Source organism: Sphaeramia orbicularis, chromosome 13 (assembly GCF_902148855.1).
Source record: "Sphaeramia orbicularis chromosome 13, fSphaOr1.1, whole genome shotgun sequence".
In the NCBI taxonomy this organism is placed as follows: Eukaryota; Metazoa; Chordata; class Actinopteri; order Kurtiformes; family Apogonidae; genus Sphaeramia; species Sphaeramia orbicularis.
Window position 1 is genome coordinate 49228494 of NC_043969.1, and position 13647 is coordinate 49242140.

Below are 13647 nucleotides of genomic sequence, written 5' to 3' on the forward strand. Positions count from 1 at the left end.
GACCATTTAATTTTCGTAGTTTTAGGGGAAGCCGAGCTTCCCTTGCAGTCTATGAGAAATCACCTCTGATTCGTTCCCAGTGTGGGTTGGATTCCATCAGGGTTAGACTTTGTCACAGATTCTGATCACAATCTTTATTTCCTCCTCCACTGACTTCCTGTTGTTTCTACCTTCAGTGTCTGTACAAACTGAGCAGCTTCGTGTCTGAGTCTCCACATGAAGGTAACGTTGGACCTGTTTAGTTCTTCCTCTTCTTGTTCTGTCGTTTCTTTCCTTCCAGTAGAAACAGTAGAAACCTGCCTCTGTCACTTTATGGACTTTCTGAATCTGTTCGTCTTCTTTTGATTTGACTGTGATGAGACGAGGCCTCAGAGTAGGAGCTCATTCAGAGGTCAGAGGTCAGTGCCAGGGTCACACTGATGATGTCACCAGATGAGGGTCACATGTTTCTGAAGCTTTTTTAATGTCATGAACTAAAACAGGCCAAAAGGACATAATGTCTTAAAGTATTTGCTGCTGACTCTGTAGATGATAGTTGAAGAACCAGCTGATCCACTTTACTTCAGCCTTCCCCATGTTTACATCATCATCATGCTGCCTTCACTGTGTGAAGGAACATGTACATGCTCTGGCCTTGTGCTGCATTCAGAGACTGTCCATTTTTCTGCTACAGCCACAACTTATTTCAGGGATATGAGGACTCCCACTGAACGATAAAACAGAACTGACTGAGAAGCTTCAACCTGTGGATGAGGAGCTGAGGAGTGAATGGGTTCCATTCCAACTGGACTGGACTGTTCATTCAGTAACTCAGAAACAGTTGTTCATCAGTGAAGGACATTCAGCCACTACTGGAACTCATTCAACACTAGTCTGATGGTTGTTCAGCTGCATTTACACTCATTCAACTGGTTCAACTTTTACACATTTTCTCTTTTTACCTCTGCCAAGTAGGTTATGTTTTTGTCGGCGTTGGTTTGTCTGTCTGTCTTTCTGTTTGTCTGTCCATGTGCAAGATAACTCAAAAAGTTATGGACAGATTTGGATCAAAATTTCAGGAAATGTTGATACAAGCACAAGGAACAAAAGATTAAATTTTGGTGGTGATCGGGGGGATGGGGCACGGCACTGATCTGCCTTGGTGGAGGTCTGCGCTCTCCAAGTGCTTCTAGCTAATTATGAAATAATAAACTACACATTCGTTTATGTCTTAACCACAAATAAACATCAGGTTTCAACTATAGAAAAAGAAGTGAGCCTTATATCTGTAAACAAATATGGAATTCACTTTAATTCACTGTTGATCATCAGCCTCAGGGCGCTATCTAGTGATACAACAGTAGAACTACAGCAGCCATTCACACACACACGTGTCAGTCAATGTACTTCAACTCTTCAAGGTTCATGTCTGTTTCTGACAGTTTTATTTAGTTGTCTGTGTATTTTCAGGTTCTTTGGATGTTAACGCAGACTCTTTAAAGTTTGCCTCCAAATTTTAAAAACAGATTTCAAAGAGCAAAGTGTTTTTTCAGAGATATGAGATGTGGGATGCAGGTCTTTGTCCAGAATCCTGAGTCTGATTTATCTCTGAACCTCTGGTCGACATCTGTCTTTTCTTCGTCATTTGACGATGTTTCAAATTCTGCTGTTTTCATGGGGCGGCCATGGCTCAGTTGGTAGAGCGGGTCGTCCAATAACTGAAGGGTTGGCGGTTCGAATCCCGCTCTGTCCTAGTCAGTCTGTTGTGTCCTTGGGCAAGACACTTCACCCTCCTTGCCTCCAGTGCCACCCACACTGGTGTATGAATGTTCAGTGGTGGTCGGAGGGGCCGTAGGCGCAAAATGGCAGCCATGCTTCTGTCAGTCTGCCCCAGGGCAGCTGTGGCTACAGATGTAGTTTACCACCACCAGAGGGAGAATGTGAGTGTGGGTCAATAATGTAAAGCACTTTGGGTGTCTAGAAAGGCGCTATATAAATCCAATCCATTATTATTCAGTGTTTGTTGTTTGACTGATGTGGATTCAGCGGAATGGATCAGTGTGAGGACAGAGGAGACCCTCCCTGGAAGACTACCAACAGGACCCCCACAGGACCTGGACCTGAGAGTCAACCCAAAGCTCAGAGGTGAGACCACCATCTGCATCTGTCCACCGATGATTTACATGTTGGAGCTCAGAACGAAAACCACTGACAACACTATTCACAGACCTGGACCTGGACCTGGACCTGAACCTGCATCTGGACCTCCATCCAGTTGTGTGTCCTTTCACAGTGACGATTCCAAAGAGCAAATGATATATTTTAAAGATGATCGTCCATCAGAGTCAGTGTAAGTTTCTCCATAAAATGAAAATTAATGTAGTTTGATTTGTTTGAATAATTTCAATTTAGTAAGAAAAGTTAATGCACATTATTTATTATTTAAATCATGATGAGACCCATAATGAACCTTTAAATGTACAAAACCCTGATCTAAGGTTTCTTTGACTTTCATCGAGGTGCGAGTTTCTTCAGAATTGATTCAGACTTTATTGATTTTCAGTTTGTTGATCATTTTGTTTATAGATGTTTGTGTGTCTCAAGACTCAAAAAACTATTTTCCTGATCAGGATCCACCAGAGATCAGAGTCCTCTGGACCTGGACCTGGACCTGGACCCAGCTGTGTGTCCTACAGCAGTGACTGGTCCATGGAGCCACCATTCAATTTCCAAACATCGACCCAACATCCAGTGAACATGAGATGGAGGTGAGTTTAAAATCTGAGACTTTAGAAACTCAAAGTGGTGGAAGGTCATGGCCTGTTGTGAACTGGACCACACTGGCTTGTCAGTGGGTTTTTAGTTTAGGAAACACTGAAATACACAAAATCTACCTGGAATGCACTAAAAGTATCTGAATATCTACTTCAGATGCACCAACGCTGTCCTTCTGTAACCGGGTCCAAACAAAAGGTGCATTGGATCTGGATCTACATGATGTTCAATATCTAATATGGGGAAACAGAGTCAGTGTAATGCAGAACGCTGTCTGAACCCACTGTCCACTGACCTTTGACCCCAAACAGTTAAACTGGACACACAACAACTAACACCAATAAACTAAACAAACCAACCTTAATCCAGACCTTGAGCTGATAAAAGAAATAGAAGACACTGCAGACGTCTGTCATCTCACAACCACCACACAGACACGTTTACACCAAAACACAGACCTGAAATCAGGTTCAATCGGACACACAATGGAACACATTCATCATCATGTTCAGAGTTTGGTCAAAGTGGGGTTCCTCCAGGTTCTTTTGGCCCTCATTCGGTCTTAGGTGTAAATGTGACAGTGATTGTTAGTTTCTAGATGTCAGTCCTATGATGAAGTGGTGACCTATCCAGGTGACCCCCACCTCCACCTGATATGAGCTGGGATGGGCTCCAGCCTCCCCACGACCCTACAGAAGAACACACACAGACAGTGAATGAAAGCCACCATCGGGGTGACTGGGAGTCTGAAGGTCCAATCAGCTGCCATTACCAGGCTCTGTGGGCGTGGATGAAACCTGAACACTGAAGTCGGACTGGGATTTACCTGAAACATTAAAGTGAAGACTGGACAGTAAACTCAAGCGTTCAGGATACAGACAGTTCTGGTAAATACTGGTTCTGGTTGGAAGGTCAAGGCTTATCTGGATGATCTCAGATCACCTTTATGAACTGTTGAAACATGACTTGTGTTGTTCATGCTGCTCTCTATGACAGATGGGTAAATGATATCTAATGTGAGCTCGTTGGTGATTGGTCCACAGAGTGGAGCAGCAGAGCTCAGAGGTTCCCACTGGTCTACAGGATCAGACTCAGCTGGACTCCATATTTAAGGTGTGTACATGTACATCTACTGGTCCATCTGTTCTGTCCAATCATGTCCTGCTGCTGGTTTCAGACCAGTGGATGTCACTGTGTCCAACATGGACCTGAGCTTTGGTCCATGGGTGGACTTTGTGTCTTTCATCATGTTTTGTGTTCCAGCTGCTGGAGGAGAACATCTGCACTTTTGTCAAGAACGAACTGAAGAAGTTCCACCAGGTTCTGAGTGCAGATTACCCAGAAGACTTAGAGAATCTGAGTGATGAGGATGAAGAGCAGAGGAGGAGCTCAGAGGCTTTTCTGAAGATCACACTGAACTTCCTGAGGAGGCTGAAGCAGGAGGAGCTGGCTGAGCGTCTGCGCCGCAGTAAGACCATTCTGTCCAGACTGAACAGATGAAAATACTTGGATTTACTGTGAGACTGATGGTTTGATCTGGGTCTGCATTCAGGAAGTCAGGCTGGAGTTCAGCAGAAACTGAAACATAACCTGCAGCAGAAGTTTGAGTGTGTGTTTGAGGGCATCGCTAAAGCAGGAAACCCCAAAACCCTCCTGAACCAGATCTACACAGAGCTCTACATCACAGAGGGAGGGGCTACAGAGGTCAACCAGGAACATGAGGTCAGACAGATTGAAACAGCATCCAGGAACCCACACAGACCACCAACAACCATCACATGTGAAGACATCTTTAAAACACCACCTGACAGAGACCAGCCAATCAGAACAGTGCTGACAAAGGGCATGGCCGGCATCGGGAAAACAGTCTTAACACAGAAGTTCAGTCTGGACTGGGCTGAAGACAAAGTCAACCAGGACATCCACTTCATATTTCCATTCACCTTCAGAGAGCTGAATGTGCTGAAACAGAAGAAGTTCAGCTTGGTGGAACTGGTTCATCACTTCTTCACTGAAACCAAAGATGCAGGAATCTGGATCTTTGAAGACCTCCAGGTGGTGTTCATCTTAGACGGTCTGGATGAGTGTCGACCTCCTCTGGACTTCAACAACACTCAGATCCTGACTGATGTGACAGAGTCCACCTCAGTGGATGTGCTGCTGATGAACCTCATTAGGGGGAACCTGCTTCCCTCTGCTCGCCTCTGGATAACCACACGACCTGCAGCGGCCAATCAGATCCCTGCTCAGTGTGTCAACATGGTGACAGAGGTCAGAGGGTTCACTGACCCACAGAAGGAGGAGTACTTCAGGAAGAGGTTCACAGATGAAGAACAGACCAACACAATCATCTCCCACATCAAGACGTCACGAAGCGTCCACATCATGTGTCACATCCCAGTCTTCTGCTGGATCACTGCTACAGTTCTGGAGGACGTGTTGAAGACCACAGACAGAAGACAACTGCCCAAGACCCTGACTGAGATGTACATCCACTTCCTGGTGGTTCAGGCCAAAGTCAAGAACATCAAGTATGATGGAAGATCTGAGACAGATCCATACTGGAGTCCACAGACCAGGAAGATGATTGAGTCTCTGGGAAAACTGGCCTTTGAGCAGCTGAAGAAAGGAAACCTGATCTTCTATGAATCTGACCTGACAGAGTGTGGCATCGATATCAGCTCAGCCTCAGTGTACTCAGGAGTGTTCACAGAGGTGTTTAGAGAGGAGAGAGGACTGCACCAGGACAAGAGGTTCTGCTTTATCCATCTGAGTGTCCAGGAGTTTCTGTCTGCTCTTCATGTCCATCAGACCTTCACCAACACTGGAGTCAATCTGCTGTCAGAAGAACAAACTTCTGTTTGGTCTAAACTATCAAAGGTCAAACCTGCCCAGTTCTACCAGACCGCTGTGGACCAGGCCTTACAGAGTCCAAATGGACACCTGGACCTGTTCCTCCGCTTCCTCCTGGGTCTATCACTGCCAACCAATGAGAGGCTTCTACAAAGTCTGGTAAAACCAACAGGAACTAGCTTGAATACCAGTCAGAAAACTGTTGAGTACATCAAGCTGAAGATCAGTGAGAATGTGTCTGCAGAGAGAATCATCAACCTGTTCCACTGTCTGAATGAACTGGAGGATGAATCTCTGGTGGATCAGATCCAACAGAACCTGAGATCAGGACGTCTGTCCACAGAAAAACTGTCTCCTGCTCAGTGGTCAGCTCTGGCCTTCATCTTACTGTCATCAGAAAAAGACCTGGATGTGTTTGACCTGAAGGAATATTCTGCTTCAGAGGAGGTTCTTCTGAGGCTGCTGCCAATGGTTAAAGCCTCCAACAAAACTCTGTGAGTAGAAAGTTTTCTGAAACAATCTCAAATATGAATCTGTCACTTGAACAAGTTTCTACTCATCCCTTTTGTTTTCTGTCCAGACTGAGTGGCTGTAACCTGTCAGACAGAAGCTGTGAAGGTCTGTCCTCAGTCCTCAGGTCCCAGTCCTCTAGTCTGAGACATCTAGACCTCAGTAACAATGACCTGAAGGATTCAGGAGTGAAGATCCTGTCAGATGGACTGAAGAGTCCAGGATGCAGACTGGAGACCCTCAGGTCAGGGTTCAAAAACTAATGGAACACAGTGTTTTGTAGATCAGTTGAACCTGTTTAATGTTGTCTGATGGTTTTCAAACCGACTGAACTGATCTGAATATATGTTGCTGTGTTTTCCTGAAGTCAATAATTCATAAACTGCAGGTAAAAATAAATCACCTTATTATAATTAAACACATGCAGAGAGTAAGGTTTGACTGACCTTCTACATGTGCTGGTTCTCCATCCTCAGATGATGTGTGATGTTTTGTGTTGCAGACTGTCAGGATGTCTGATCACAGAGGAAGGATGTTCTTCTCTGGTCTCAGTCCTAAAGTCCAATCCGTCCCATCTCAGACTGTTGGACGTGAGCTACAACCACCCAGGAGACTCAGGACAGGAGCTGTCTGCTCTGCTGGAGGATCCACACTGGACACTGGACACTCTCAGGTCTGGACTGAGTTGATGCATCCACAGATGATGTGTGATAGAACAGGTGGAGCTGACAGGAACACTGTCAGAGCTGATTCCACATCCTTTACTCAAGTTACAGACCATGGTCAAACATACAGAACTTCAATAACAGATGAAGAAGGAACCATTCAGTGGATCACAGTCATGTAATGTCCATGTTTACATGATGTTCTGACATCCTCCTCCTTTCAGGTTGGAGCCTGGTGGAGTCCGATGGTTGAAACCAGGTCTGAGGAAGTGTAAGTGTGATTTATATTAGATTCATTAAAATCATCAAAATGGAGCTGGTTCCACATCATAAAAACACATAGGGCCTGATTTACTAAAGGTCGGCCCGTGTAAAAACACGCGCAAACTTGATTGCGAACACAAAAACACGTTGAAGCTTATCTACAAACAGGGCGCACCAAGGGTTGCATCTCTCAAATGGGCAAAATAGCTCGCACAACCCATTTAGCGTGTTTGCCCTGATGAATATGCAATATAGGCGTTACTGGCAGAACGTGCAAAATTATTGGAGAAGTAAATGCAAATATTTATTTAGCGCGTGCAATGTGATTTACCAAACCTGAAACTGATTGCAGTGGCTGATTTTGCGTCTATATCTAGTGCGTCTGAAAGGCAGGTTTTAACTGGCACCGCTTTGTGCAAAACTGGCCGCAGTAGTTATGGCGAGGAGGCGGCATGGGCACAACCAAAGGCAACACAGAGAACTAATCTGTTCTTTTCACATCAACATTTTTGGAATGACGTGGGAAAAAAAATTTGAGACATATGCCCCCCACTTTATGGGCCTGCCCCCCACGCCCGGTTCCACCAGTGGCACATCACATTAGGCCAGGACCGACTACTGAGAGATGACTCTCTCTCGCGCGTGCAAGGGAGACTGAATAGGATGGGTTTTAGCGCTGCACAATGCACACACACACACACACACGCACACACACACACACCTACACACACACCTACACACACACACACACACACACACACACACACACACACACACACACACATACACACACACACACACATACACACACACAAACAGTGCTGTCCACGATGTTGAGACTGGACTCCTGAACCGGCTATATAAGTGGATGTTGTTGTTTTGTTTTTTTTAATCATGCCCACGGACTTAAAAGAGTTCATTCACCATACAGAGCAACATATGGAGAGAAGGTATTTATTTCACTAATAACACACTTCACCACTGATAAACAACAACAGAGAAATACCTATTCACCCCTCTGTGTGGAAAAAGAACAACTTCATATTCATTAGTGCTGGTGTATCCCAGAGCAGTTTTTACATCGCACTGTCTCCATGACGACAACCAGTAGCGCACGCAAAATCCTCATTTAACTCTTTCCCCGCCAGAGCATTTTCCAGTGAGTTGGTAGCCAGCGCCAGCCGTTTTGGTCATTTTCACTAATCTTTGGAGGCTCACTGAAAATGTTGTGTTAGGAGTATGTGAACACTGAATACATCAAAAGAAAGAACAGAACTTCAACTTTTAAACACAAAAAACTATTTTATTCTATCTTTATTCGTTCGTGAGATATAAACATTTGAATATTGGTCATTTTCAGGAAAAAACTGAATTTTGAGCAAAAAGCTGAGAAAATTGCATTTTTTTCAAAGATATTGATTTTCAAGAGAAAACTGATTTCCTATTTACATTTTTGACTCTTTCTTATTCACCAACAGTAACACTATCTTCAAAATCACAAAATAAAATAATAATAACAGCAATAATAGTAACAAACAGCTCTAAGATATCCCATCATTCCACAAAATGTTAGGGGAATCCACACCAAACTTTAGACCAAACATCTTGTAAAGCACAAGGTTCCTTCTAAACTTTGCACATTTACATACATCAGTTATAAGTCTAACACATAGTAGTTTAGCTTTTGGATATAAACACCTCAATATTCCTCATTTTCAAGAAAAAAAGAAACAAATGCACTAAATACTGTAGATTTCTGGCCTTTGGCTGCACCAGGTCCTCCTGTTGGACCAGCTGCTGTGTTTGATCTGTAAATAATTCTATGGACATCTAGTTATTTATCTCTGTATGAATATATGTATTTATTTATTTCATACAAAAGCCAAATCCAAAAGTGTCTTCCATGTGTCCTGCTGACATTCTACAGCTGAATATGTTCTGTGTCCTCAGTCTGAATCTGAACTCACTCTAACAGATGCAGACTAGCTTTCCTTTGTCTTGTCCCATGTCTGTATGTCTGTCTTCTCCTTGAATGTCCACTAGAAATGTCTCTTTTCTCTTCCTCCTGTCTGTCATTTTCTCCGTGTTGCTCTGTGCCCCCGCCCCCCCCACAGGCACCTCCGTGTCGGACCTGAGCCGCTCCTTGTTTCCCGTGTTCCGTGTCCGTCTCCCTCACCTTCTATTTCTCCGTTCCTGTCTCTAAATGGTTCTTCTGTAGCTCCATCATATATTGAATTGTCAGACTCTGTCTCCATAATCATCTTTAAGGCTTTTGAAACTGCGCGCGGTTCCTGCAGTCTTCATTTCCTCATTCAGTGACTGCCGCTGGATGCGTTGCCATGGGATACGGAGACTCCAGTGCAAAAACGTTAAACCCGGCCCGTCATTTTTCCGAAAAAGCTGCTTAATTGTTTGTTTTTGGACTAAGGAAAGTAATTCACATGATCCACAACACCTCCAACTACAGTATAACAGTGAAAACACGGATTGACGGAAAATCTCGTCATTGGCGGGGAAGCGTTGGGAAGCAATTGACGGAATATCTCGTCAATGGCGGGGAAAGAGTTAAATAGGGCGGTCTCCATGACTTTGTCATTTGTGCCTGTTGTCATTTGCGCAGGCAATCTTAGTTGATCACCCCTGACACACAAATCAATAGCACACGCATATTTTAGCGCGAGCAAGCACATTTGTGATCAGGCCCAAAGTGTTTGTGAGGACCGTCAGGATCATGGAAACATGACCCAACAGACATGGACACAAATGTCCTGAGTCCTCAGTTTGACTCCCATCTGACTGGAAAAGTTGATATATGATAAAATAAAAACTAAATAAACATCAACGATCAAGTGTTTTTACACATTTAAATGTAAATTACACATGAATCCAATGAAAACCCAGGTGTCCCAGCTTTACAACATCACTTAAACACAGCGTGTATTTGTTCAACAGCCTGTGGGTAAATGTACCCTGATGTGTGTCTGTCACGAAAACAATCTGTAAAACTGTACACGTCACAAACATTAGTGATTAGAACATGAATAAGAAAACAGATGAAAAATAGTTTGTGTTCTTTCAGCTCCAACAGTCGCACACTTTATTACTGACTGAACATGTGTTCAAGAATATTTTACTTCCTTTGATAAAGGATTCAAGGAAAATCCAGTCCTTAATAAATGTTGAATCTGCTGTTTCTTGACAGGAAAATGAAACATGTCAATCTAATCTCTATTCTGACTTCACTGGTGTAATTTCTTTGTGAAAATGTGCTCAGAGGCGACAGATACATGTACAGTATAAACCACTGGATGAACCTTTAATTGATCATTATTGTAATTAGTAAGAATTACACATGATCCATCCATCAATAACAGATGGTCAGTCAATCAGCTGATCACTGATCAATAATTGCAGCTGAACTGTGTTTTCTTCTGTCCATCAGATTTCTGTGAACTCACCCTGGATCCAAACACAGCGAACAAATACCTCAAACTGTCTGAAAACAACAAGAAGGTGAAACGAGTGTTTGAGGTTCAGTCCTACCCTGATCATCAGGACAGATTTGAGTTCCATCCTCAGCTGATGAGTTCAACTGGTCTGACTGGTCGCTGTTACTGGGAGGTGAAGTGGAGTGGAGAGGTTGAAATAGCAGTGACTTACAGAGGAATCAGAGGGAAAGGAAACAGTAGAGAGTGTAGGTTTGGATTCAGTGATCAGTCCTGGAGTCTGGAGTGTTATGAAGATGGTTACACTGTCAGCCATAATAACAACTACACAATCCTTCCTCAGTCCTCCTCCTCCTCCTCCTTGTTCTCTTCTTTTGCCTCTGGTAGAGTATCAGTGTATGTGGACTGTCCTGCTGGATCTGTGTCCTTCTACGAAGTCTCCTCCAACAAACTGATCCACATCTACACCTTCAACACCACATTCACTGAACCAGTGTTTGTTGGGGTTGGACTCAATGAATGTGACTCCTCAGTGTCTCTGTGTGATGTGTAGATGTGTTTGTACAGATGGTTTGCGTGTAGTTGTGATTGTGTAGATGTCTTGGTGTAGATGTGTGTTTAGATAGATCCCTTTGTTGTCATTCCAGGACACATGCAAAATATCAGTGTACTTGAACGAAATTTCGTTGCATGACTCTTGAACACAATATAAAAAAAACACTTGTGAAATGTTCAATCTCAATATGTAATAAAACATGCTATGTAATATAAAAAGTGCTGTGTTATATAAAAGTGTTGTGTGCACACTAGTAAAAAAATGTTTTTAAAAGTGCAACATCTGTTTAAAATTCTATAAAATAGTTCTAGCAACGGATTTTTAGTCTTTCATTCCCTGTGGGTGTTTGGCTTCCCTTATTGTGAGTTCAGGAGTCTTATGGTTTGAGGGATGAAGCTGTTGCAGAATCTGGCTCTTCTGCTCCTCACACTACAAACCTCCTACCAGAGTTAAGCAGTCCATGGTGTGGATGTGTGGGATCTCTGATGATGGTATTGGCTCTTGTTAGGCAGCGTTTGTGTCCCAAGTCCGGTATGGAGGGAAGAGAAGACCCAATGGTGGAGGTTTTCTCCACCGTTCTCACCACCCTCTGAAGACACTTCCAGTCTGCAGCTGTGCAGCTACCACACCACACAGTAATACCATTGGTCAATATGGACTCGATGGCGTTTCTGTAAAAGGTGGTGAGGATGGAAGGGAGGAGGTGTGATCTTCTCAACCTGCAGAGGAAGTGCCAGCGCTGCTGTGCTTTCTTTACCTGGGATCCTGTGTTTTTTAGTCCAGGTCATGGTGCTTGTTTTGTGTTCTCCTTAGAACTTTGTGCTCTCTAGCACCTCCACTGCTGAGGAGTTAATATGCAGCAGAGTGTGACTGGGCCGCTTCTTCCTGAAGTCGACGATGATCTCCTTTGTTTTGTTGACATTCAGGAGAAGGTTTTTCCTGCTACACCAGTTCAGTTCTCCAGCTACTCCACTTCCTCTCTGTAGTCCAAGTCGTTGTCTTTCCAAATTAGGCCCACGACTGCTGTATCATCAGCGTATTTGATGATATGGTTGGTGGTGGACCTAGCAACACAGTCATGGGTCGTGAGAGTGAAGAGCAGCGGACTTAGGACACATCCCTGAGGGACGCCGGTGCTCAAGGCGATGACTGAGGAGGTGTTCTTCCTTACCCCTACAAACTGGGGCCTTTCAGAAAGAAAATCCAGTTATGCAGTGTGTTGCTGTAGCCCAGAGCTGCTAGTTTGCTTACCAGATTCATTCATTTTCTGAACCTGCTTAATCCTCACTAGGGTCACGGGGGTCGCTTGGAGCCTATCCCAGCTACATAGGGGCGAAGGCGGGGTACACCCTGGACAAGTTGCCAGTTCATCTCAGGGCTGAACATACAGAGACAAACAGTCACTCTCACATTCACACCTATGGGCAGTTTAGATTAACCAATTAACCTATCAGTGCATGTCTTTGGATGGTGGGAGGAGCCGGAGAACCCACGCAGACATGGGGAGAACATGCAAACTCCACACAGAAAGATCCCACCCCCATTGACTGGTGTTGGAATCGAACCCAGGACCTTCTTGCTGTGAGGCACAAGTGCTAACCACTGCACCACCGTGTCACCCTGCTTACCGGATAAAAGCTAAACTAAAATCAACGAACAGCATCTGCACAAAGGCGTTCCTCTCCTCCAGTTGTTGAAGACTCAGATGAAGGGCAGAAGAAATGGCGTCCTCTGTGGAGCAAATAGAGCAATAATCAAACTGACATGGGCCAAAGCCAGACAGTAGTTTGGAGACCATATGCTGTTTGATGAGCGTCTCAAAGCACGTCATCATTATTCAAGGAAGTGTTAAAAATGTCTGTCAGAGCTGAGGTCAGCTGGTCAGTGCATTCCCTGAGCAGATGCCCAGGCATCCCATCTAGTCCAGCTCTTCAGGGTCCTGCAGACATCAGCAGTTTTGTAACACAGCAGCGGTTCTCCTGACTTGGGCTTGGGTTTCCTCACTATACTGGACTTCAGTACCTCGAACATGCCAACATTTGTTTTTGTGTTGATGTGTTTGTGTCGTTGTGTTCACTCATCCACTGATCAACGTGAGATCATGATTCATGTAAATATACACACCACTTTTAATTTGCATGTTATCTCTATGCTTTCCACGTGTATGTTCACACTATTATTAGCCCTCTGTCCAACCTGAATCGATGCATCAAATACCATGCACTGAGGGTTAGGGGTTAGGATTATGTGAACCAGAGATCTCGGCATAAATTGACACGCGATTAAATGGCGTTGAATAATATGCGAAAAGTCGAAAACGCGTAAGTATAGCACGCCAAATGCTGTAAGAACTGGCATGACATCTGCCATTTATTGAGATGAGTCTGCACTGACTTCCAGATGTGAACTGAACTGAACTGGTAGAATGAGAATCTTTATCACTCATCACATTAAAATGACTGATTGTTTTCTGTTGTGACTTAAATCCACAAGTATCCAATGTGTCCAATAGGATCAATGTTGACACAGATAATTAACATAATAAATGTCCTATCATTATTTTTTTGACAGTTTACAGGATGAGCACAATGCTTCTCCC

The 13647-nt window shown here is 44.0% G+C and overlaps 1 protein-coding gene across 2 annotated transcripts; it reads left to right on the forward strand.

Moving 5' to 3' along the window:
* Positions 1–149: 149 nt before the first annotated feature.
* LOC115431035 (protein NLRC3-like) lies at positions 150–11467 on the forward strand. 2 transcript variants are annotated; one of them, XM_030151274.1, is made up of 11 exons: positions 150–222; positions 1997–2124; positions 2207–2329; positions 2610–2747; positions 3798–3867; positions 4018–4222; positions 4307–6101; positions 6188–6361; positions 6620–6790; positions 7007–7053; positions 10489–11467. In XM_030151274.1, exons 2-11 carry the CDS (start codon positions 2030–2032, stop codon positions 11043–11045), a joined length of 3375 nt encoding a protein of 1124 aa, XP_030007134.1. In that variant the 5' UTR covers positions 150–222; positions 1997–2029; the 3' UTR covers positions 11046–11467. The 2 variants fall into 2 exon arrangements, with proteins under 2 accessions (XP_030007134.1, XP_030007135.1); XM_030151275.1 differs by having other exon boundaries at positions 179–222; positions 2026–2124.
* Positions 11468–13647: the final 2180 nt, after the last annotated feature.

Excerpts from the sequence above, each read along its gene's own strand:
- LOC115431035 (XM_030151274.1), top strand. The coding sequence starts at position 2,030 with ATGGATCAGTGTGAGGACAGAGGAGACCCTCCCTGGAAGACTACCAAC. Across the intron at positions 2,748-3,797 it reads CCAGTGAACATGAGATGGAG|AGTGGAGCAGCAGAGCTCAG; the intron begins GTGAGTTTAAAA and ends ATTGGTCCACAG. Across the intron at positions 7,054-10,488 it reads GAAACCAGGTCTGAGGAAGT|ATTTCTGTGAACTCACCCTG; the intron begins GTAAGTGTGATT and ends TCTGTCCATCAG.